The sequence below is a fragment of the Stegodyphus dumicola genome, chromosome 1 (genome assembly GCF_044657685.1).
Source record: "Stegodyphus dumicola isolate Sdum_Otavi_A_Nest chromosome 1, ASM4465768v1".
Classification (NCBI taxonomy): domain Eukaryota; kingdom Metazoa; phylum Arthropoda; class Arachnida; order Araneae; family Eresidae; genus Stegodyphus; species Stegodyphus dumicola.
The window spans coordinates 165,244,997-165,271,645 of record NC_140768.1 but is presented as its reverse complement, the minus strand read 5'-3'; the positions used below and the strand labels follow the sequence as shown (position 1 = coordinate 165,271,645).

The following is a 26,649-nucleotide window of genomic DNA, read 5'->3' as shown; positions in this document are numbered from 1 at the left end:
TAGTTTTAAGAGTACGATTAAACCGCTAAACGACAGAGGCTTTTGTTGCATTATATGTCGTGAAAAAGCGTACATTTTTCCGTTTTAAAAAGTCTTGAACATATTTATTGGTAAATTCTTTCCCAGCATCTGTTTGTAAAGATCTCGGTATGCGTTCCGAAAATATTTTTTCGAAAGCGAATATGATTGAAGTAGATTTTTTGTCTTTAAGGGGAATTGCCCACGCAAATTTGGAAAGGATATCTATACAGGTTAGTAAATATTTATACCCATCGTTAAAAGAGGCTAATGATTGCATATCTACTAAATCAGACTGAAATTGCTCGTTTAAGCTTCCTACGATCACTCTGTTCCTGGGGAATTTGTGTCTCACGGGTTTGTGTAATGTATAAGAATCCTTGCTTTGCAGCCATTTCTGGATGTCTTTCGTTTTCACGCGACCTTTTAAAGCATGATGTAAAGCAGTAATACCACCAAAACTGGCAGGGACTTGAGGATCTCGATAAGTCTGAGATAGAATCGCTTCCATTACAGCAGCTGTTAAGATCTAACCGCACACTAACATTCATATATATATATATATTTCAAAATTATAATTCTGTGTTAAATTTAAAATTTAGAACATCTACTTCGAATTCATAAAACATCTCTATCTAACACATTAAAAAACCAATCATAAATTAAAGCATGTGAAGATAAAAAAACTATTTATAATGAATTTAAACCAGACTGAAAAGAAAAATAGAGTAAACGTAACTTCTCAAAGGCTAAGTAATGAATGATACATTTTAAAAAACAAAAACAACTTTTATTCATCATCAGTGCTTTCTAAAGATTCAAACAAAGTTTTTCAGTCTTTAACATAAACATTTTCAATGTTTTTGTACAAATCACTAAAGTTAATGCACTGGAAAAAATCGTAATCAAAAATGAGTTTAACAAAATTAGTGTTATTAATATTTTCTTCGACGAAGTCCTTAGCCAATGCTTTCCAATTAATGGTGTAAAATGCTTGATCAAAGTACTTTTTAAAATTTTCTACAGATTTCAAATTTAAGCAAGTATGCATAAACATTGATTCATATCCTATTTGACAAGCAAAACATTTAAAAAGTTCAGAAATAGCGTTACAAATAGACTTACTTATACATTCACATAAAGAATCCTCAAGTTCTTGAAATCCATGCGGTCTGTCCGGATCACCTGAAAAACCACTTTCGGTATATGAATATTCATGAATTTGTCTTTTCGTAAAATAATCCATAGTTTGGGATATAAGACTTTCTCTCACCAGAACTCTTATCGCATCACTTTCTGTATCAAGTTTCTGTAGCTGATCTTTCTTCATTAAAACACGTTCTGGAACAAACTGAAAACTGTAATCCTTTTTCTGAAATAGTCTCTGTAGGGATATGATTATTTCACCATTCACATTTTGTTTTGAAACACACAGATCGTTTTTAACAAAAAATATATCATCAGTCGATTCAAAGGTAGCAAAAGTGTTTAAATGAGTACATAATTCTTTCCATACTAATGGGCATAGCGAAACTCCATCTTTCGTCGGATACAAAAAACCTTGATCATTCGTACCATAACGACGAATATGAACACGAGTATGACCCAAGAAGCACGAAACGATGACAAAATTTTGATCTCCTAGATGAAACATATTTGGAGGAAGGGAATTCACTGTTAACTGAGGTCCTTCAGAATTCAGGTGTGTATCCACTGGCAATAGCTTGTCAGATGTCATTTCCTATAAAATAATTAAAAAACCAAGTAAGGAACTGATATAGCAACAAATAATTAAATTTTGTGTGCCTTAAAACTTATATTAACATTATGCTTACCTTCTGATCTTTCATGACTTTTTTAGGTTGACTGTGATCCTCATCAAACTTTCTTTTACCAGGTAATAGCAGCTTTCGGAAAGTCAGGCTGACTCGAACACCTTTTCGTTCTTTTTGACGAGGTATTCCATGAGTCCAAAGTTCATTTGTTGGGGAGCTTAAAATTAGTAAAGAATTATTCACCAGTTCTAGTCTATAATCCTGAAATTGTTGCCTCTTGAATACTATAGTCCGCGTTTCACCCAAACTCAGGGAACATACAGGATGATTACTATCCAAAGATGGTTCATTGTCCTTATGTTGTCCAATGCAAGAATTACCATCTTTGTATCGGTTGATAAGTACAAAATTAAAATTCGCACCACTCAAATGTTCGACTAAAGACTTGATTTCAAACAGTAGAGGGGTCCATGGCTGACATGAAATACTCATACCTGAAAACGTGTATGTAAGTCCTTGATCTCCAAAAGCAGCAATTTCTCGGGGAATCGGAAAAGATTTTCCTTTAGCACGTATTTGAGAATTCTCTTTAGGTAAATAAACAATATCTTTTTCTAACTGTTTTAATACCTCATCGGGTGATTGTAAAACACCTTCACAAAGTTTGATATTAAGACCATTATCCATACTGCACGGCGTAAGGTTCAAACAAAAAAAAGTCTAAAGAAAAATAAGCGTGCTATCAACTCAAGAAACTTTTAGAGAACTGCTCTTCGGGGTAGTAATCAATTGTACCTCATGTTGGAACTCTTTATTTGGTCTTATCGCGGATAGGCTAATAGGTGATGACGTCTTTTCTTTTTTAGAGTAAGCTGATTGGTTAATAGGTATGCGAACTTTCACTTTGGCGGATGCGTACAAAAAGTAGAAAAGGGTGAAAAAGCAAACATCATCCTGTATTTTAAATTAAAAAAAAAGTGGGAGAGGGAAGGGATAGCATCTTTTTCCCAGCCAAGGTAACAAATGTACTTAATCAAAATTATATAATACAATATTCACCAATTACATCCTCTAAACAGAAAAATAAATAAATTAAATAAAAATTTACTCATCTCAGAGAGTGCAATTCTTTCTTCATCAACCAAGAAAGAAAATTGCTTACCTCATCACGGACGAACTTTAAATGACGTCACAAAATTTTATTTGGCTGTTATACTAATAATTGATCTCTGGTGTTAGAAGAAATTTTATAATGACCCCAAGGTAACGTATGGATACCATCTTCCATAATGAAGCGTTTAGCATCTGAATATGACAAAGCTAGCTTGTTTTGGCACACAGAATAAACATTATGGTGTTTTGATCTAATCATGTTCATGGTAGCAAACATAGACTCTTTCCCAAATAGACAATCTCTATAATTTTGAAAGCTGATTTTACTATTCACAGTTTGTTTTTTAATTCCTTTTAGCCTTTTCACTTCATCAGTCTCATCTTGAATTTTGTAACTATACATTTTTGATTTAAGACCTAAAAACTCGATCATAAACTTCCCGTGATTTTCATCCTTCATTTTTCCAAGCACTTTCTTATTAACTCTCGGAAGTCCAAAAATATTATTTTCGGGATAATCTGATGTATCATAAAAAGAAATGCTTTCCTTTAAGTCTTCATAATAGTCTTCTGTCCTAATTTCATATATTAAAGAATCTGTGTCAGTATACAGTAGCGTTATATTATCTCCATACTTCTTCTTCATTTGATTATAATGGAAATCATTCATAAGCGTCTTGGACAGATCTAATATTGACATTCCAATACAAATTGGTTTGTTAAAAGTTAATTTTGTTTTCTTCATGTGAAATGCTGCAAGATTAGAGGAGAAAATTGTCCTGTATTTGAAATTTGGAGCAGACACAAGTTTTTCTGCTGTTTTACCATTACTGCACAGTTTAATATCTACTCTTTTCCGGATAATTTCCAAATATTTTCTCAATTGTTTTTCCAAATATTGCGTTGTTCATGAGTTTAAAGAAGTCTTTTTCAAAACTATTTCGTGCTTTGGAACGCAGATCTGTATTAAGGTTTATGTAAGGTTTCAGCCACTCCGATTGTTCAAATTTTAGAACTCTGTGAATTTTCTTTAAAACCATACCTAAAGCTATGTATTGTTTAAGGGCTTTGAAATGAAGCACATATCTTATTTTGGGTTCTAAGGTTAAAACCAAACGCTTTTCCCTAGAATCTGGGGGCACGATATTTACAGGTGCTAAAGGAAGATCAGAGTGTGCGTCATGAATATCCTCCGGATAATCTAAATCCACTTCGAGGATATATCCTTCACTTGAATCATTAGGAATAGAATTAATATCTGTATAGTACACCACTGGTAATTTTTAGAGGTAATTTCTGGCTCATGGCCCAACCGTATAAGTTATTTGCGTCCAAATATACTAAAAATAGCGATTCTTTCTTATCATTATGTTCATTCATATATTTATGGTTGGCTCTAGAATAGCGTTTAGAGCATTGAGATACGCCACCTCTTATCCCTTGCTCAATAAAAAGGAGCATGTCATAATCAACAAATAATTCAATTTCGATTTGAGTGCATTTAAGCATTGCATCCCAAGATAGACCTGGTGCCGTAAAATACCATGCAGGGTCTAATTCATAAGTTTTCAAACAAAGTGATCTGAATTGTTCAAAAACATCGCATAGTAAGAGTACACCAGTTTTAACGTACAAATCGGAGTATTCTCCCATGTTTTCTATATCGAAAGTATTTCAGACGTTTTTCGCATGTTCATAGTCGTTTTCTGTTACATGCTGCTCATTTAAAAGATTAAAAAATTTTTCTCTTGGTGGTAGAAATTTGTCTTCAAATTTCTGCATATCATCCATATAGTCATATGGGTAAATCCCTTTCCTAAGAAGTAAATTAACTTTGTCTTCCTTAAAATTCCTTCTTATATGTGTAAACATTTCATCTGTTAAATTATTCACTAGCGACTCAAGACTCGCCGGCATAAATCTGAATGTATCAATAAAAGTTAAACTTAGTTTCTCAGTCACTTTCTTCGAAAAAGAAATGTATCTTTCTTCGTTATTAGGGATTAACCGTATGAGGGCATCATCAAACGCTAACTCTCTAATGAAAAGATGAGCGTCGTAACCAGAGAGATTATGAAAAAAAAAAAAAAAAAAAAAAAAAAAAACAGGTATAAAAGTTGGTAGCTGAAGTTTTAAATTGCATGATTGGTGAGCTGGTCCTCTATATTTACCGGTTATATGATCATGATCACAGACTTTAGGATCAGAAGCTATAGTAAAACGTTTTTTGCATAAATAACATTTGTTTGCTCTTTTATGTAGTTCTTGCTTCATAGAATCCAAAGGAGTCATCGGCTTTGGGTTGTTATATATATTTTCTATAAGTTTCGCTTCTCTTCTCAAGCAATCTAGAAATTTTTTAGGAGCGTCAAAACCTCTGTAAATTACTGGTGGTTTCTGGAATCGATTATCTTTGCATGCAACATAATAGGAAAAACTTACTGCAATATGTTTTTGTAGAACATTAGTAAACGAAGTGCTTTGATTCGGTTGACATGTATCAACCTTTTGAACGATGCATTCAAAATCTGCATAAATAACAAAAGGAATGTGCAAGGAATGCTTAATATTTTTAAAGGTTAACCACTTTTCATTTTTACTTGGCATGATGACTTTACACGGTTTTTTAAGACTACACAATTCCTCATGTCTTGCAAGCGCATTCTCATTGCGAAAGAAGAGCAAACAGCGTCTACAAATAAATTTACGTCCTTTATTTTTTGAAAGTTGGCCTGATACTAATCTAGAAAGGTTTCTGATTAAACAATAGTGAGCTCTATCTCCAGATTTAAAAAAAAAGTAAATCGATATGTTTTTCTTTCGGATTGTTCGTAATAACTAAAGGATAAACAATTAAATCTTTATTAAATGAATATACGTTGATACTTACAGCGTTTTGCCTTTTAAATATTTTAACATCTTCTGGCTTAGTAGGAAAACTGATACCTGAAAAATTATAATAGTTTTTAAAAGGTATATAATGGCATACTCTATGGGGATTGCTTGCCACGGGATGCAAACCTGAAATCACAGCCCAGCGAAAGCACTCTTTATCAAAATTTCTAACATTGATAATGGCCTTTCTGCTTTGTAAAGCTCGCGGAAGCTCTAAATAAGTAGAACCGCGTAATGGTATATATTTGTTTAGTCTTATCTCTAAATCGATAATTTCTTTCAGGGACCATCCTGAATCCTTTGCTTCCAAGTCTTCACTTTCTTTAATTAACTTATCAATGGCTTCATTAAAAACTACGCTGATATCTGTCGGTAGCAAAATAATTTTATTTTTCGTCTTGAATGCAAAATTTTTTTCAACTATTTCTTCATTAACTTTTCTTTCATATACACAATTAACTTGAAAATTTATTTTGGCGCTGTTTTCTTTAAGCTTTTCTTCAATTAGATAATAAACTTCATTTCGTTTGGAATTTAGAAATTCCTTCAGTTCTAGGATATTTTCCATATTCCTCAAAGCGTAAGTGAGAAGTCTCTTATTAAAAGCATGCTCTTTTAAGAAATTTTCCTTACTTTTTTCTACCTCATTTACATTTGTTATTCTTTCTTCGCTCTTTACAGTATTTTCAGAAGGTCCATTGGTATTCGTTGTTCGAACTAATTGAGTATGAGCTTCACTAGTACCTCCTCCTCCTTGCGGAATTTGCTGTAACTGAGAGCTTACGGCAACTGATGCGACAGCCGCATCTTCAGTTAGATTCATTTTATCATTTTTCATTTCAGTTTCGTAAACAGGCTTTTCACTGTCTGGGCTGACTTTCCGTCTTTTTACTGTTTCAACAATAGCACATTTATCTTCATCATGCTTTCGCTTGTGGCGAGTAAGGGAGTCTAATCGTGTGTAACGTTTCTGACAAAATTCACACGCATGAACATTACCTAAGTGAACGCCATTTGTATGTCGATCAAGGGTACTTTTTCTATTAAATTTCTTCTCACAATATATACACACAAAAGCATAAGGTTTGTGAATGGATGCATAATGTCTTTTATAATTGAAATGAGTAGAAAAACATTTTTTACACTCTTCACAATGATAAGTATTCATAATCTTTCAGTTGGTGGTTTAGAATATAACAAAAATAATATAATTACTAGAATAGCCACAGGAAAGAAAAAAGCCTAATATCAACACTTTCAACTCACTTTCACTAAGTAGACCACACTTTCTAGATGCTTCTGATGATGGGTGAACTGCTAGGGAAGCCATAAATAGTGTCTTCAGCACAATACATTCAAAGGTATTGGTTTATCACTTCCAGACAATGGCAACCTTCCTTTGTTCTTTATTTTTACACACCTGTTTGAAGAAGGAGAGAACAAAGCACTGTACTATGACGATGTTGTACAAACATCCTTTAAATGGTTTCACCCAGGTAGACCGAATTCCGAATGTAATCCTGTCTCTATCAAACGATAGGACAAATCCTGTTGCAACAAGGCCTCCATTGTTAACTATTCTAATTTCATCTCCAAGGCCCCCATATGGTACAAGAGAAAGGACGTTTTCACTGGGGTCGGAATGTGAACACCTTTGTTATTCAAGTCCCATATCGTCATGAACCGCACCTTTTAAACATTTTTAACCACTGATAGCCTTCATGACGTCACAAAGGGCTACGTGCACAATTTCAACAGTTTCTATTTTCCCTGGGGCGGTGTAAGAGTTTCTTTCCCAATCTGCACCAAAGGTATGCTCCACCGCTAAATGATGTTATCGATCTTCAGGAACCCTCTCAGCTAGAAAAAGTTCTCCACCGCAAAAGCAATGACGTCATTTAGAAAGCATAACATGTTCAGACAAACCCTCATGACGTCGCGATGAGTTTCTTACTGGCAGACTTTGCTCCATCGCTAAATTCATGACGTCATTTCTCAGAGCATCTGGCCGCTGAAAAATTTGCTCCACCGCAGAATAAATCATATCATTCTCTACCACTTGCTCCACCGCAAAAAATAATAACGTCAATCTCCGCCGCTAAAACTATGATTTCATTCTCCATCGCTAAACAATGGCATCATTCTCTACCACTTGCTCCACCGCAAAAGTAATGACGTCATTCTCCATTGACTGCTCCACCGCAAAACAATGACGTCATGCTCCACCGCTAAACTCAACTGTTCCAGAACTCCCAAGCAGCAGGAGCAAAACAACTCAACTCTTCCAGAACCCGTAAAATTATACTACTAATGTTAGTTAAAATAAATATAAACCCTACATTTGCCGCTGCCAGAATTTGGTAAACTTGGAAGCAGGTCCTAGAAATAACCTGTTGAAAAGTTTCCACAATTCTGAACTAAATTTTAAGAGCCTCGTTTACATAAAAAAAATCTGTTATCTCACAAAAGGTAGAATAAATTTCTGTAGATACTTATTTAATTCTCTCTTCTTACAGCAACCTTTCCTGGACTTCAGCAATCAATCTGTTCTCTTCCTTCCAGCATCTGGAAGGAATAAGTATCAGTATCTTTCTAAATACATTATAATTTACACTTTCTTGACACTGAATAAGTTTTTGTTTTTGAAAGATTTATTTTCTTTAGTTACTGTTTAATTCACATTCATTCAAGTATTCAAACATGAATTTAACTTTACCCTGGCTCTCCACCATGTGTGGTGTCAAACGGGAATATTCGTGTTTTAGTATTGCAACACTTCCCCTAACCACAATGATTTGTTAGAATTCAATGACCAAATAGACACACCTTACTCGACATTCTACAACTCGATGAGCTACTTTAACATTCTTAAAATTCAAGTGTAGGTGGAGAACCCTACAAAACACATTCATTCTAAATTCCCCCTCATTCATCTTCCTCATTCATCTTTAGACATGCAGGCTTTCGCTCTAAAGCATGACTTTATCTACAGCTTAATACTTAATTTGAATTCATTGCTTTTGAGCATTTACTTTTAGCATCTAAGATTTTATGCTTCTAGACTAAATTCTACTTTTACATAACTTTCAAGTATTTACGTATGTTTACAAAATTCTAATACATATGATTTTTACAATTTACCATAAAATGCATAAGAGAAACATAAATTTTTACTTCATGCATTCTTCGCCAAGCTGGCGGCACTGAAACTAAATTTCTCATTAATACAAGAATACGAAGTTATTTTACTTTCGGCCAAATTTTGGCTTTAACATAACAGAATTAGTCTTTCGACCAACAGAAACTGCTTTTTCTTAGATTTTATAGTTAAAGAAAATAATACTTTTGCCTTAGCTAAATAAAGTAAAAGAAAACTAAGTCTCAACCGAGACACATTGACTTCCGTCAAAACATAGAACTTCGTATTTACGCATAACATTTTGGAACAAAAGAAACAAATTTTATAGAAGATTTTAACTTATCTTTGAGACTTCGATGATTGGAACTCCGACATCCTCTTCTGGCAGAACTGCTCCCACGTTATAGATTTCATCGACGTCAGTCTTCTCCTTAGTGTCCTTCGAGTGTCGTCCATGTTGCTTTTTCTTTTTCGCACTGTGCATGCTGGCCTCTTGGAGTGGTAGTCGTCGGGTTGCTGTCTTTTCCGTTTTTCCCCTGGACGGCTGGTCTTGGCGTCCTCCGGTCTGGAGTCATGCTTGAATTTCTTCTGTTGGTGGTGGTCTTTTCGTTCCTCCTGCTGTCTCTTCGTTCTCGGGAACGGCGGCCTTGTTTGCACCTGACTCTCTGGCACTGGAAGCGTTCTCCTCGATGTAGAATTTCTACTGCGATACGTTGTAAGTGGTGTTTTCCTCTTTACCAAGGTTTCTTTACGCGGCGGCTTTGCTTTCTTGTATTTCTTAAATGCTGGAGTCTGAAAGTTTTCATCTCTTCTTTTCGGTACCGTCGCAAGGGTTGTAGAAGGGCTAGGTTTCTCTTCAGTTCTCTGCTTCATGGGTGGTGGAATGGGTGACGTTACTTCTGGACCTTCTACTTCTTTTACTCTTGAGTCCTGCAAGAAACTTTTAAGGATTTCAAAATCATTTTGATTATAATATTTTTTCACCTGGTCGGGACTTGCTTTACAGATTTCCCCTCTCTCGTTCTTAAGGTACAATACGACTCCCTTGATTTCCTGAATTACATAGGGGCCTTCAAATTTTGGAGCTAACTTTGCAGTAAAATTGTCTGGGGCACTTGATAAAGAAAATTTCCGCTTCAACACTTTATCCCCAACTTTAAAATCTGCTTCACGGCGTTTTCTATCATAATATAACTTTTGTCTATTTCTTGCCGTATCCGAGCTTTTAACCGCCTGGTCAATAAGTTTTTGCACATCTTTATGTTTAAATTCTTGTTTTCTTTGTTGCACAAAGAATAATTTATCTAATGGCATAATTAACTTTCGTCCTAAAAATAATTCTGCTGGGGTTTTTTTCCGTAGTATCGTGATTTGCTGTTCTTAAAGCATAAGCTAATTCATTTATGTAGCGATACCAGCACTTGTGATGTGTGCTAACATAACTTCGAATTATTTTTACAATGTTTTTATTAACTCTTTCTGCTATGTTTGCCTGTGGTCTATACGGAACCATTTTGATATGGCGTATGCCAAGTCCAGTGCATATGTTTTCAAATATTTGACTAATGAATTGTTTTCCGTTATCGCTAATGACTTTTATCGGTGCACCGTATTTTAAAATGTATCTGTGTAAGAATGCATCTGCGACTGTTTTGGCTGACGCGCGTTTAAGTGAAACAATTTCTGTCCATTTTGAAAAATGATCTACTATTACTAAAAGAAAACGATTTTTATTAAACTCGCTCTGGGGGAAGGGACCAAGAAGATCTATGCCTAAAATTTCATTCGGAAATGTAGCGCGAATGCTATTTAAGTACCCGGCCGGGCTATAATTAATATCATTTATTAACTGACATTGATTGCAGGACCTGACATACGCAGTTACTATTTTGTATAATTGCGGGAAATATACCGCCTCGTGTACCCTTTTTAAAGTCTTTCTGACCCCTAAATGACCCGCTGTTTTCGCGTCGTGTAATTCCTTCTAAATGCTTAATCGAAGCGAGGCTGGGATGACTGGTTTGTACTCGAGATTTTCTTTTTTTGTTTTCGTATCAAATAAAAATTCATCTATTATTTCATAGTTTTCTGCTCTATTTCTTATCGCATCGATATCTGTGTGCTCAAAGCTTTCGGGGTCTTTCAAATATGCATAAATACTTCCAAATTCAGGATCAGCTTTCAATTCAGCAATAATTGTATCTCTAGAATCTAAAATTTTTGAAGTCAACACAGCGCATTTAAGTTCATTGCCTTCATCGTCCAGTTTTATACGAGAATGTGCGTCAGCTACATTGTTTTCCTTACTAGGTTTATATTTGATTATGAGATTATATTCTTGGAGTTTTAAAGCCCGTCTTATTTGGGCGTTAGGTTTTTCCCCGAGTAAAGTCTACCAACAGCCGCATGATCCGAAAAGACTGTTACTGGCGTTTTGCCGAAATAAACTCGAAATTTGTGTACAGCTATTAATACAGCTAATGTTTCTCTCTCTGTAGCTGTATAATTCCTTTGTGTATGACTCAACGTTTTACTGTTAAATGCCAAAGGATGGCCATTTTGCATAAGAACCGCACCCACAGCATAGTCCGACGCATCTGCAGCAAATTTCCAGGTTTTCGTCCCCCTCCGGGAATTTCAAAACAGGGCCATTGATAAGCGCTTCTTTTAATCTTTCGAATGCGGTATTTGCTTCTGCTGTCCACGTGAATTTACTTTTCTTTCTCTTAATTACTAACAAGGGTTCAACAATATTAGCAAAATCTTTTATGAATGACCGATAATAAGAACATAACCTAAGAAAAGAAGAAAGTTTCTTGGCGGTGTTGGGAGGTGGGAAATTCTTGATTACTTTTATTTTTGAATCTTGAGTTTCTATACCCTTTTGCGAAATTTTATAACCCAGATATTTAAGTTCTTTAGTTACGAACTTGCATTTTGAGGCGTTAATTGTAAGACCGGCCTCTTTTAATAATTTAAAAACTTCTTCTAGATCTTTAATATGTTGTTCCAACGTACAGTCGGTCACAAAAGTATTCGAACACCGGTACCCTATCAGAAAATGACAAGATGGCGTTTTTTTTCCCTCTTTCTCTCTGTGTGTCGTGTTATTCCATCCTAGGTTTTCTTCTCCCCCCATCTTGGAAAAAACTGGAAAAAATTGGTTACGATCTCTTTATGAATGGGGAGATGACATTTTGAGAAAACGCTGACGACCCTATCTTGGAGAATGAACATGACCGCTCTACACACCCTTTCTCTCTCTCTCTCTCTCTTTGAATTGGGAAGCCATTTTGGGAAAAAGCAGACGACCCTATCTTGGAAAATGAAAATGAACGCCTCTCCCTCTCTCTTTGAAATGGAAAGCCATTTTGGGACCCTCTATTCTTGGGGAGGGAGAAAACTGAAGTCTGCACTTCGCTGTCTCTGAAAAGCGGACCCTCTTCTTCTGATCTTGAAGAACTGGAAATGAACGCTCTACACGATCTCTCTTTGAATTCAGAAGGTATTTTGGGACCTTCTAACGTTGGAAAACTGAAATGAACGCTCTACGCATTTTCTCTCTCTCTCTCTCTCTCTTTGAGATGAGTAGCCATTTTGGAGGATTCTCCACCACCATCCTAACCTTGGAAAACTGAAATGAACGTTCTACACCTTCTCTCTCTCTCTCTGAAATGGGTAGTCATTTGAAAACTCCCTAACTTTGGAAAAAAACAGAAATGAACGCTCTACACCATCTCTCTTTGAAAATGGGGGGGGTGTCATTTTGAGACTTCCCTCCCCTAAACTTGGAAAAAAAACTGAAATGTACGCTCTACACTTTCTCTCTTTGGACATGGGTAACCCTTTGGGGACCCTCTCCTCTTGGTATATATAAAAAAAGGAACTGAAGTGAAGGCTCTACACAATCTCTCTTGGAATGGGATCCATATTTCGGGAAACGTGGATCACCTCATGCTGGAAAACTGAAGTGAACCACCAAGATTGGACTCTATATAATATTTTTTTTAATTGACATCATGACCCTCCTCCAATTTGTTATTAAAAACGTTTTTTAGTTTTGGTTTTTATCCCATTTCCGATGTGATTTCAGAAATGCAATTCCATAACAGTTCAATTTCATTCGAGGTTAAATGATCTAAACAGTCTTTGACCCACCCATCCGTATGATTATTTTCTTCTCCTTCCTGTTGCACCAAATTTTGTAAGTCCATATAATCATTCCATACGGGAAGGGCTGGATCTTCACAAGGCTGTCTTGAAACACTTGGAGTCTCTTTGGGATGAGTGGAGGGATCTAGGATGTCTGGACCCGGCTGCGATTCTACCTCCATGATTTCTGGACCCGTTGGAACTTGTTTACCCGGCTGAAATTCTATCTCTACGATTTCTGGACCCGTTGGAACTTGTGAACCCGGCTGCGATTCTACCTCCATGATTTCTGGACCCGTTGGAACTTGTTTACCCGGCTGAAATTCTACCTCTACGATTTCTGGACCCGTTGGAACTTGTGGACCCGGCTGACATTCTACCTCTACGATGTCGGGACTTTTTCAAGCTTGTGGACCCGTCTGACATTCTACCTCTACGATGTCGGGACAGGTTAGAGAAGAAGAAGAAGAGGATACTGGAAGAGGTTCTGTCTGTGAGGAGTCCAAAAGAGGTTGCCTGTTTGAACAAGTCGGGGAAGAAGAAGAAGAAGAAGCTTCTGGATTCTGAAGCGGATCTTGCACGCCAGGTAGGTTCCGGTAAGTCGACCGTTTTTTAAGAGGTAATTTTTTTTCTTCCTCCTCATCTTCAATTGTGATGACTTCAATTTCATTCCGTTGCCGGGTCGATTTTGTTTCGGGCCATGACGGTTTGGTCCAGCTCCTCTTATCATCTAAGGAAGGGATGGGTAAAGGTGGCGGAGGGTTTTCTTCCTTTTCTTGAAACATCATCGGCGATTGGAAAGAAATCTCCTCTTTCAATTGTTTCCAAAGCGAGTACGAGCACCGATCGACGAGAAAGAGACTCTTCTGGGTTGTGACGATGAGATATTGCGTTTTCGGGGGAACGACATAGTTTTGAAAAGGTCTTAGAATATCTTTCTTATATTTCATCCTGTCGCTGACTTTAAAACTTCTTTCCTTCAGATTGGGGGACGATGATTCGTAATAGGCGAGAGGAGCGGCTGTGGTCTGAACAATATGAACTTCGTCCTCAGCCGTCGTTCTCACTCCAAAGGTAAAATATCGTTTCGTGAGAAAAATATTCTTCCACCGAAAACTCGTGCGCGGATCCGTATATCGCCGGTCTGTTTGAATGGGCCGTCTCAAAGCTCGATCCATCCGATTCCAAGAGAAGGGAGATTCCTCTTTCGTTTGTTGCGATTCGAATAGATTTCTGTATATATTCTGAACGAGCAGGTTGGAGGATTCGACATCTTGGTTGAAAGAAACGATCGCTTGATGAGGTGGTAAATGCGGAATAAATGTCGCACAATGACACGCCAAAAAAATTTTCAAGTTGGAGATTTGCTTTAGCGTCTTCAAATCCTCCCCGTTCGAAATCCGTTGAGTTGGAAAAACGTCTAATAGCGACATGGCTCCCAATGGAAAAGAAATGATCTCGCCCAGTACTCTCGTCTTTTTATATATATAGACACACACAGACACACATAGAGGCTCTATGACGGCCGTTTTATTTGTTTTTTTTTGTTTCTCTCTCTCTTCTTTTTAAGAAATCTTATCTCCATGACCTCTTTTTCTTTTCTTAAAAGATGAATGTGTGTGGGAATGAGGAAATGAAAGTAATAATTTAATAAACAAAAAATTATCCAACCATGACCTTCTTTTTTTTTTCAAAGTCACCCTTTCCAATCGAAGGACGTCCAGAGATAGAGGAAGCAGGGAGAGAGGAGGAGGAGGGAAGGGAAGGTCACACTCTCTTTCTCTCTATAAATAAAAGGGGAGAGCCCCAAAGTCGTATTTTTGTCCAAGTGGATCATGAGGAGGCATCCCCAGCTCACTACGTGTATTCCTTTCAAATATAAATATGTTGATCTTTCCTTTTATATCATCCAAGGAGTCGTTTACTTGAAAACCTCCGATTTTTCAAAATGTGCGGGTTATCATACCGTGGGGAGTTATCAAAAGATGCGGGACGAATTTTTATCCGACGAAAACGTGTTGATGGCTCGTGACATTCCACCTTTGGATGCACAAATTTTGTTAATGAAACGAGCCAAATATTTTTACACGTCCCACTTTCTAACCGTCTCGCAAATGAATAGAATTATGGATCGTCTTGAGAAGACAAAAGGGATTCTCGTTCATTTTAGTGAATGGTTGCACAAATGTTTGCACGAACCTCTCTCGATCGAGAAGACTGGGAAGAATACCTATTATATTCTTCTCGAGGACTCTCCTCCTTCGTCTCATCATAGAGAGGCCACGACTTTTGAAAAAATCCTCGAGCAAGAAAAAATAGAATGGTGGAACAACTACCCCATCCCTCTCCCCGAGCATCAAGAGGAGCCTGTTCAGAAGAAAAAGAAAAAACCTTTCCAAAAGCCTATCCTCATCCTCCTCGATAATGATGGGGATGAGGAGAAGTCTGTTCAGATTCCTCTCAGTTTGTCAAAACCCGTCGAGGATGAAAAAACCTCTCCCTTCCTCAAAACCCCTTGAGGAAGAGAGACCCCTCGAGAAGGAGAGATCTCTCCCATTGTCAAACCTCCTCGAAGATGAAAAACCTCTCCCTTTCTCAAGACCCCTCGAGAAGGAGGGACCTCTTCCTTTATCAAACCCCCCCGAAGATGAAAAACCTCTCCATTTATCAAGACCCCTCGAAAATGAGGGACCTCTCGATTTGTCAAAACCCCTCGAGGATAAGGGAACCAAAACTTCTCTCTCTTTCGAAGAGGAGGGACCTCTCAATTTGTCAAGACCCCTCGAGAATAAGGGAACCGAAAATCCTCTCCCTTTCTCAAGACTTCTCGAGGAGGAGGAGGAGAGACCGCTTCATGTCTCAAGACAGGACCCCCCTCTATCTCTTGAGGATCCGAGGGAAACGATTCCTATTGAAAAACCATCTATCGACGATCCCCAGAAAAGGTCTTCGGAGGAGATTAGACTTCCATGTAGAAACGAATCTGCCACAATCATCATCATCATCATCATCATAATAATAATAATAATAATAATAATAATAATATACCCCCTTCTCAACAACAGAATCCTACAACATTTGCAGATAAATGCATTCAAACCAATCCCTTTATAGTAACCCTTTTGATTGGAGAACCCGTGCATTAGCCTCGAAAAAAAAATGAGATTGTAGACTGTTTCTATGACCAGAATGTTAATCCAATAGATAGGTCTAGCTCAGAATTTTTCTTTTTAAAAGAAAATAAATAAATAATCCAAAGACTATTCGTAAATATAAATGGTAAAGTCTCGAATCGGCTGGGAGAAAAAAAATTTCTCAGAGGTGAGATAAAAATTCTCTAATGAAAAAAAAAAAACTTTTTGTTAATTTTTATCATGTCTTAGACATGATAAAAATTAACGACCCCTTCCCTTTTCGTCTGGGAATGTTGTCTCACTCTTTTGAAACACAAATCGTGATTCATTCATGGAATGATTGCCATTAGCGAAAGGATGAGTCATGGTCTATTTTTAGAAAGGGTGAGACATCCTTCCCAGACAAAAAGGGAGGGTCATTAATTTTTATCATGTCTAACTTTACCATTTATATTTATACCGAACCGCTTTTTGTAGAGCGCAATGGAAAAAACCTTTTGTATGGTTAGGACAATTCATGTGTTCGATCCCATTGTATTTGAGAATCTCTTGCGTCGATCCTGAAATGCAATAAATGGATCTTTGCAATCATTTCTCTAAAAACCGCCGTTTCATTTCTCCTCGCACCCAAATCATGGAAAAAGGTTCCGTCAACATCGTTAACACCCATGGAAAATAACAGTACGGAATTTCTCCTTCGTACCACGACAAGCCGTGATAATAATCACTCGCCCACACAGCGGTTCGTTTTTCTTTCTCGGTGAGCATTTGCCATGGAAACGGGGGTTTAAAAACAAATACGCCTCGAGAAGTACCGTCCAATGTGACGTAAGCCAATTCTTTCACAATAAAGGCTCCTTGAGAATCGTAGAAATCTTCAAAGTCGAGCACGAGTTCCATGTTTTTTATTTCTTTTTCTTTCCAAGGTGACCTTTATTATTATTATGATGGATGTGTATTGAGATACGCACGATATTATTCAAAAAACAAATATATATACGAATGTGACCTTTCCCAGAATTCATACGACCTGTCACGTGCAACCTTCTCTCTATATATATAAAAGAGGAGACGGCGAGAGAACGCTATCCATTTTTTTCTTCAGGACACACAGCGAGAGAGAGAGAGAAAGAGAGAGAATTTTGTTTTCTTTTTTTCCTCAATTGAAGAAGATGGACATTTTGAGTGCCAAACCTCTCAAAGATTCCTACATTGTTCTGGACATGGAATACTTTCACTGTTATGATCCAAAGACGGGAGATATATGTTTCATCTTGAAAGAACTGGGCTACATCACTTGCGATTTAACCTTATGCGGATCCATGATTTTTCTCCCTCCTGTCCATTACGATGACTTATCGTCCCGCAATCAAGCTGTGGTCAACCAGACTACAAATAACCGACACGGCCTGCAATGGATCGAGGGTCGTCTTTCCTACCAGCATCTTCCTACGATCCTGAAAATGCTGACCGAAAATGTGGAGGCGATCTACGTCAATGGATACGATAAAGCCGAATTTTTCAGCAAGCTCTGCCAGCGATCTGTTTACGAGTTTTACATCCCAGGGAAAACCGAGTGGCGGAACAAGTCGAAATGCACGCGACACCAATATTTCCAAAAGATGATTCATTGTGCCGAGAACTAGGTGAGAAATTTTCGATATCATTTGATGGAGGGTAGTTACGTTTTCCGGAAATTACATTGCTACCCCTCCGAAAGCAAAGCTGTGGAAGACGAAGAGGAGGCGGAAGAATCTCCCCAGGAGAACTCGTGCGACGATGAGGAGGAGGAGGAGGAGGAGGAGGATGAACTTTCTAATAATAATAATAATAAATGTCTAAGTTGGGATGCTTTAGAGACCCAAGAATATTGGTCTCAACCCTTATCTCACCTAGACCTGAAAGAGGATCCTCAAGTGTACTCTTTGTGGTCCTCTTCTAAAATTTGGTCTTGGAGAGAACCCTTGAATGTTCATGAATGAAATGGTATGTAAATCCCTTGAGAAAAAAATAGAAAAAAAAGTTCCTTTTTTTGTAATATGTTAATTTCTTTCCAATCCCATTTCTTTTCCATAACTCCACCCCAATCGACGAGAAGAAGAAGAATTTTCCAAGTTACACAAAACGTAGAAAGATTTCACAAGGATTTATAAATCACACGCTCCCACATGATATATGTATAGAGAAAAAGACTAGCCAATACGTCAAGACTTCCCTAAACTAAGAGAGATCATGAGTACCGAGGAAACCTTAGGAAAGCAAGTGGAAAGACTTTCAAAGATATTAGAAGAGTTAAGACGGGATAGATTTACAGTTCCGCCGACTAAAGAGGAAATTATCATCGATTTCAACAAACCGCTGTACTTTCATCCCCTACCCCAAAGAATGAGACGAGTGGACTCGCCGTTGAACAGTTCCAATGAGAAACAAAATGTCACTTATTTGAATAGCCAATTTCAACACATGAATATTTCATAAGTATTTTTTTTTTTGTTTTTTTCCCTAAAGCGTAGGGAGATCGGATCAGTAGTTTTTCCCTTTTCATCGTCGAAAAAGATTGGGAGGAAAAATCTTTCTGATCTCTTTCAGAAAAATTTTTCAGCCTTTAAAAAAAAAAAAAAACTTTTTGTTAATTTTTATCATGTCTTAGACATGATAAAAATTAACTCTACCCCCCTTTTGTCTGGGAATGTTGTCTCACACTTTCTAAAAATAGACCATCACTCCTCCTTTCCTAAAGAATAGAATTCCAAGAATGGGATCTGGTCTATTTTTAGAAACGGTGAGACCCTATTCCCAGACAAAAGGAGTCTTAGAGTTAATTTTTATCATGTCTAAAGTTCAGGGTCCATTCATCTTCTTATGTGAAACGGTGACCCTGACGAGATCGAGATAAACAAGTCCTGTGAGTTGTTTTGTAATCTTGACGCGATCCAAGAAAGACTTTTTATTTTTTTTTGAAATAGGCGGTGGTTGGGGAGAGAAAATGTTCTCACGACCCTCAGATATCTTTTCATAAATATATTTTTTATGAAAGTGTTTCTTTCATTCCGATCCTTTTAAGAGGTTGGAATGACCCTGACATTTAGATGGGGTCGCGATCCCGACAGATGTCGCGCGAGTATAAAAATGTGTGTCCTCCGCAAGATTTCTTCAGAGAACAGAAGAAGACGTGAACTGAGCTGGTAAGTCCCTTTGGTCCTATGAATATGGTTATCTATAAAATCGATTTGATTCTTTGTTTTTTTTAATAATCATAATAATCATAACTTCATTTAAAAAGAGTTTTGAAACTTCTTAACTCTTTGAAAAGAAAAATGTCTCTTTCAAGACGACGACTCTAAAACGTTTTATTGTTTTTTTTTTCACTTTCTAGATCTTCCCTGTTATACATATATACCTTTTCGACTCTTTTTTTGCTCCTGTTTGTGGGAGACATCACCGTATTCATCGCCATGGCGTGTTCAGAAAACTTTATCGTGCTCGATCTAGAGGGTTTCCAGTCCTACAACCACAAGAAGGGTGAATTTACCTACGTTTTAAAAGAGTTGGGCTATGCGACAAAAGATTTTTTGACCGTGGGATCGTTGACGTTTCCTCCTCCTCACCCCTTCCACCAACTAAGTGAAAAAAACCAAAAGACGAATGCCTGGCTGACGAGAAACCGGCACGGACTTCGTTGGAACGAGGGTCATATTCCCTACAACCATTTAGGACGCATTCTCCAATCGCTCACTCACAGCTTCTCCACGATTTATGTGGTGGGATGCCAGAAAGCTAAATTCTTTGCTAAAGCCTTGGATTATCAAAAACCCGTGACGGAAATTTATGTGCCAGATGGAATCATTTGGAAGTATCGGGAAAAATGTGCCCGACATCATCAAAGGAGGAAATATTTCCATTGTGCCGAAAACAATGTGCGCAACTATCGATGGCATATTACGGAAGGAGATTTTCATATCAATCACTTCTATCCAGACGAAACGGAGAAAGAGGAGAGGATCCAGGAGGAAGCAGACAATCCTCTGCAAGCTTTTGATAAGGCCTACGATCAGTTAGAGAAGGATCCGTCCCCAAAAGCGTACGATAACCTCATCCAGAAATGGGATAATCTGTCCTGTTTCCAAGTGATGGAACATCCGGATGAGCATACGCCTTTCCACTTGATGGGCTCTTCTACTTCGTCAACTTCCTCCAATAACTCGAGGAAGACGGAAGGTTGGGGAGACATACCTGAAAATATTCCCCATTACGATCCAGCAGCCTGTTGGGACGAACCTTCCAAAGAATCTCATGAGACCCCCAAAATATCTTCAGAGGATCCAAAGACAAAATCCACTGAGTGTTGGGACAATGAACGGACGACTCATGCTCCAAAATCCACTAAGACTATGTCCACTGAGTGTTGGGACAATGAACAGACGACTCATGCTCCAAAATCTACTGAGACTATGTCCACTGAATGTTGGGACAATGAACGGACGACCCATGCTCCAAAATCTACTGAGACTATGTCCACTGAGTGTTGGGACGATGAAACCGAAAAGACGACAGAGAATTGGGATGACCGTTCTCAAAAGTATTTGAATTGATATATACATAAACTCAGGAGAAAAAAAAATAAAGAAAAGATTTTTAGAAATAAGTAGGGAAAGGTTCTCCGCTTTCCCTATATTTATGGAAATGGACTGAGAAGAGAGAGAGAGAGACGAATCAGGAGACCAAAAAAAATGGGTCTTGGAAGGAATGAGTGCAAATGCATTCGATTCCTTCCCAGACCCATTTTTTTGGGTCCCTCTCTCATTCAATCTTGGAAAAGAACTTTGTCCTATTTTTCTAGGTCCATTCAAAAAGAAATGAATCTATCCATAAATTTTCTTAAAAGAAAAAAACAAAAAGATCCTTTACCTCTTGACGGTCCAAAGTCGAGAATCTTGGAAAAAGTCATCCACTCTCAATCCAATCAAGCTTCTCTGTAGAAAATCTAGTAGGTGCATCTGCATTCTTGAACACCCGGCAGTTATTATTGGACGCGAAACGTCGAATGCTGAAATAGTTAACAGTGAGCCCATTCTTAAAGAAACGGGGATGTTTTATTCATCCAGTCGAGTGCGGAAAAATTTCTGAGAGCCGGAGAAAAATTTCTCTGGTTGAAAAAAAAAAAAAAAAAAAATTACCCCCCTTTTAGTCTGAAAATTGATGTCTTCAATTTTTGAAAAATTGAAGACATCAATTTTCAAATTTTCAGACTAAAAAGGGGGGTAATTTATTTTTCAGAAATTTTTCCCAGCCGACTCGATGTGAAAAAAACTTTACTGTTTGTTAAGAATGTTATTTAATGGATCGATTTCAACCTATCGAGTTTCGCTTGAGTTCCGGCCGTGCAGTGGGCCCACCTGGATACAAGTTTTCCCCTTTTGGAATAGAATAAAACTTTACTGTTTTTTAAGAATGTTATTTAATGGATCGATTTCAACCTATCGAGTTTCGCTTGAGTTCCGGCCGTGCTGTGGGCCCACCTGGATACAAGTTTTCCCCTTTTGGAATAGAATAAAACTTTACTGTTTTTTAAGAATGTTATTTAATGGATCGATTTCAACCTATCGAGTTTCGCTTGAGTTCCGGCCGTGCTGTGGGCCCACCTGGATACAAGTTTTGCCCTTTTGGAATAGAATTTCCGTCAAGGTAGGCTACTTTTCCTCTTTTTGCATTTTTCATGTCATTTCATGTCAGTCATGTATTACAATATACTGAATACGGGCGTTCGAACTGATTTCTAGGCTATTTCAATACAAATAGAGCTCGATAAAAGAAAGAAATGATGTCTTTTTTTTATTTTGTGGACTGCCAATTTGTATTGGAATATACTGAAAACGGGTGTTTGAGTCGGTTTTCAGTATATTTCAATACAAATAGAGCTCGATCCAAGAAAGAAATGATGTCTTTTTTTTTATTTTGTGGACTGCCAATTTGTATTGGAATATACTGAAAACGGGTGTTTGAGTCGGTTTTCAGTATATTTCAATACAAATAGAGCTCGATCCAAGAAAGAAATGATGTCTTTCTTTTATTTTGTGGACTGCCAATTTGTATTGGAATATACTGAAAACGGGTGTTTGAGTCGGTTTTCAGTATATTCCAATACAAATAGAGCTCGATCCAAGAAAAAAATGATGTCTTTTTTTTATTTTGTGGACTGCCAATTTGTATTGGAATATACTGAAAACGGGTGTTTGAGTCGGTTTTCAGTATATTCCAATACAAGTGGAGCTCGATCCAAGAAAAAAATGATGTCTTTTTTTTATTTTGTGGATTGCCAATTTTGTATTGGAATATACTGAAAACGGGTGTTTGAGTCGGTTTTCAGTATATTCCAATACAAGTGGAGCTCGATCCAAGAAAAAAATGATGTCTTTTTTTTATTTTGTGGACTGCCAATTTGTATTGGAATATACTGAAAACGGGTGTTTGAGTCGGTTTTCAGTATATTCCAATACAAGTGGAGCTCGATCCAAGAAAAAAATGATGTCTTTTTTTTATTTTGTGGATTGCCAATTTTGTATTGGAATATACTGAAAACGGGTGTTTGAGTCGGTTTTCAGTATATTCCAATACAAGTGGAGCTCGATCCAAGAAAAAAATGATGTCTTTTTTTTATTTTGTGGATTGCCAATTTTGTATTGGAATATACTGAAAACGGGTGTTTGAGTCGGTTTTCAGTATATTCCAATACAGGTGGAGCTCGATCCAAGAAAAAAATGATGTCTTTTTTTTATTTTGTGGACTGCCAATTTGTATTGGAATATACTGAAAACGGGCGTTCACGTTGGTTTTCAGTATATTTCAATACAAATGGAGCTCCATCCAAGAAAAAAATGATATCTTTTTTTTTATGTTGTGGACAGCCAATTTTGTATTGGAGTATACTGAAAACGGGCGTTCGAGTCGGTTTTCAGTATATTCTAATACAAATGGAGCTCCATCCAAGAAAAAAATGATGTCTTTTTTTATTTTGTGGATTGCCAATTTTGTATTGGAATATACTGAAAACGGGCGTTCACGTCGGTTTTCAATATATTCCAATACAAGTGGAGCTCGATCCAAGAAAAAAATGATGTCTTTTTTTATTTTGTGGATTGCCAATTTTGTATTGGAATATACTGAAAACGGGCGTTCACGTTGGTTTTCAGTATATTTCAATACAAATGGAGCTCCATCCAAGAAAAAAATGATATCTTTTTTTTTATGTTGTGGACAGCCAATTTTGTATTGGAGTATACTGAAAACGGGCGTTCGAGTCGGTTTTCAGTATATTCTAATACAAATGGAGCTCCATCCAAGAAAAAAATGATGTTTTTTTTTTTTTTTATGTTGTGGACTGCCCTATTTTGTATTGGAATATACTGAAAATGGGCGTTCGAGTCGGTTTTCAGTATATTCTAATACAAATGGAGCTCTATCCAGGAAAAAAAATGATGTCTTTTTTTATGTTGTGGACAATCAATTTTGTATTGGAATATGCTGAAAACGGGCGTTCGAGTCCTTTTTCCGACTATTTCTATACACATTCCACTATATTAAAATTACGTCATGGTTGAGACCAAACAGAGTCGTCCCCGGACAGAGTCGTCTCCGGACAAAGTCGTCCCCGGACAATTTTATACCGAATTTGTATAGAAATATACTTAAAATGGGCTTGGAGGGGGGGCGCTTTCTAATATATTCCTATATACATTCGGTTGCATTGAGAAACAAAAAGAATGTCTTTTTGAATGGACAGGATGACTATGGAAACCGGATCCCTCTCTCCCAAGATTGGATGAGAGAGTGCCTCCTATTTGTATTGCAATATACTGAAAACGGGCTTTCGAGTCAATTTCTAGACTATTTCTATACAAATGGAGCTCTATTTACTAAAAAAATGATGTCTTTTTTATTGTGTGGACAGCCCTATTTGTATTGCAATATACTGAAAACAGGCGTTCGAGTCGGTTTCTAAACTCTTCCTATACAAATTCCACCATCTATATAGAAATGATGTCATCGTTGAGCCCAAACAAAGTCGTCCCCGGACCATCTTGATGACCAGACATATTGCCTTTTCAACAGCCCGTATTATTCTGAACAAAAACGTGGAATACTTTTATAGAAAATAGAAGAATTGAAAGTGAAAGTCAAAAAGCAAAATGGGATCGGCTGGGAAAAATTTCTGAGAGCCGAGAAAAAATTCTGAGTCAGAAAAAAAAGAAAAAATATATAATATATATATTATATAATATATATATTATATAATATATATTGTATAATATATATTATAAATACTTTTTGTTAATATTTATCATGTCTTCTAGACATGATAAAAATTAACTAATCCCTTTTGTCTAGGAATGTTGTCTCACCGTTTCTAAAAATAGACCATGACTCATTCTTTCTAAAGAATAGAATTCCAAGAAAAGAATGGGTTCTGGTCTATTTTTAGAAACGGTGAGACAACATTCCCAGACAAAAGGGGGTACATTGAGTCTGTGCTGTAGACCCTGAACAACCTATCGGTCACCGGTAATATATCTGGAAGGACCCCAAAAAGCTATCCACTGTCGTTGGAATTGTGTTCACTGGAGGCTATTTCTTTTTTTGCAATCTCGCTTTTAGTTTTCTCTGAGATTCTTTAGAAATGGGTGAAGATGGGTAGCGTGAAGCGGGGGACACCTGGATCAGGATTCCCGATTAGGGTAGAGAGGGAGGCGTGTTGCCTTTTCAACAGCCCACAGTGTTCTGAACAGAAACGTGGAATGCTTTTATAGAAAAGAGAAGAGTTGAAAGTGAAATTAACTCACCCCCTTTTGTCTGAGTATGTTGTCTCACCGTTTCTAAAAATAGACCAGAACCCAGTCTTTTCTTGGAATTCTATTCTTTAAAAGGATGAGTCATGGTCTATTTTTAGAAAGTGGGAGACAACATTCCCAGACAAAAGGGGGGGTGAGTTAATTTTTATCATGTCTAGAAGACATGATAAAAATTAACATTTTTTTTTTTTTTTTTTTTCATCTCAGAATTTTTTTCTGAGCTCTGAGAAATTTTTCCTAGCCGATCCCATTTCGTTTTTCGACTTTCACTTTCAACTCTTCACTTTTCCTATCCACTGTCGTTGGAATTGTGTTCACTGGAGGCTATTTCTTTTTTTGCAATCTCGCTTTTAGTTTTCTCTGAGATTCTTTAGAAATGGCTATACAAATTTCACCATCTATATAGAAATGATGTCCAAACAAAGTCGTCCCCGGACCATCTTGATGACCGAATATGTATAGAAATAGTCTGAAAATGGGCTTGAGGGCCGGTTTCTGGACGATTCATCTACAAATTCGGCCGCATCCAGAAAAACAAAAATACATAGTTTCTTTTTGGGTGGACAGGAGATGATAAATTTCTTTTCTCTCTCTCCCAATATTGGAGGAGAGAGTGGCCCAAAAAATGGGTCTCGGAAGGAATCGAATGCATTTTGAAATGCACTCATTCCTTCCAAGACCCATTTTTTGGTCTCCTGATTCAACTCTCCAGTCTATGGAATAGGGAAAGCGGAGAACGTTTCCCCTTCTTTAAGCGACTGGAGACCATATCGCATCATCATCATCATCATCATCATCACCATCATCCTCTTTCTGATACTTTTCAACGAAGGCTTGATGTCTCTGGATGATTTTGGGGAGATGATGGATCCCGAATTGAGTGATGAAAAAGAGAGGACTCTTTTTCCTTTCTTGTTCGTCTTGCACAGTCTCTCGGAGGGTGATATACGTTTCCCCGTCCTCCTCAATTTTCGTCAGAGGTCTCATGAATATTTTACACATCCAAGGGAAGAGCGACTTGTTATGCAGGGATTTCGAAGCGACGAAGGCCGCTTCATTCGAAGTGAGGACAATCTGGTTCGGTTGACCCCATTCTTTGGAGTAGTTGTCCAAATCGCCTAGTCGAAGAAAATGGTGTCGATTAGGGAAAAAGACTTGGAGAACACTCGTCGTATGCGAGACGTTCGTAGGCAAGAGAGTCAAGATATCTTTGGCATTCCAGTACAGGAATCCTAGATCCACATACGCGTGCACGTAATAGTCATCGTTATATTCCAGTTTGAGCAGCATGGCTTTTGTGTTTTTTTTTCCGTTCTCAAGGCGAAACACTCGTCTGATATGAACAAGAGCTCGCTGGCGATCCGTTTATATAGACTCCTCAGAGAGAGAGAGAGGGAGAGGGGAGGAGGAACAAGGTTGATGAATTATAAAATAAAAAAAAATGATAAAACATGAGTGTTTGTGAAGGTCATAGAGAGATGATTATAAAGTTGTTTCATTTTTTATTTTCTCAAAAGAAAAAGACAAAAGGGTCCCATTCCATACGACATGGCCTTTGAGAAGGTGACGGGATCATG

At 37.3% G+C, this 26,649-nt stretch overlaps 1 protein-coding gene across 1 annotated transcript; it reads right to left on the bottom strand.

The window, feature by feature from the left end:
- Positions 1 to 850: 850 nt before the first annotated feature.
- Positions 851 to 3,174, bottom strand: LOC146999384 (uncharacterized). The gene is made up of 2 exons (XM_085823074.1): positions 1,854 to 3,174; positions 851 to 1,759 (listed from the first exon to the last, which is right to left on the bottom strand). The coding sequence occupies exons 1-2, from the start codon at positions 2,478 to 2,480 to the stop codon at positions 851 to 853; spliced, it is 1,536 nt and encodes a 511-aa protein (XP_085679200.1). The 5' UTR covers positions 2,481 to 3,174.
- Positions 3,175 to 26,649: the final 23,475 nt, after the last annotated feature.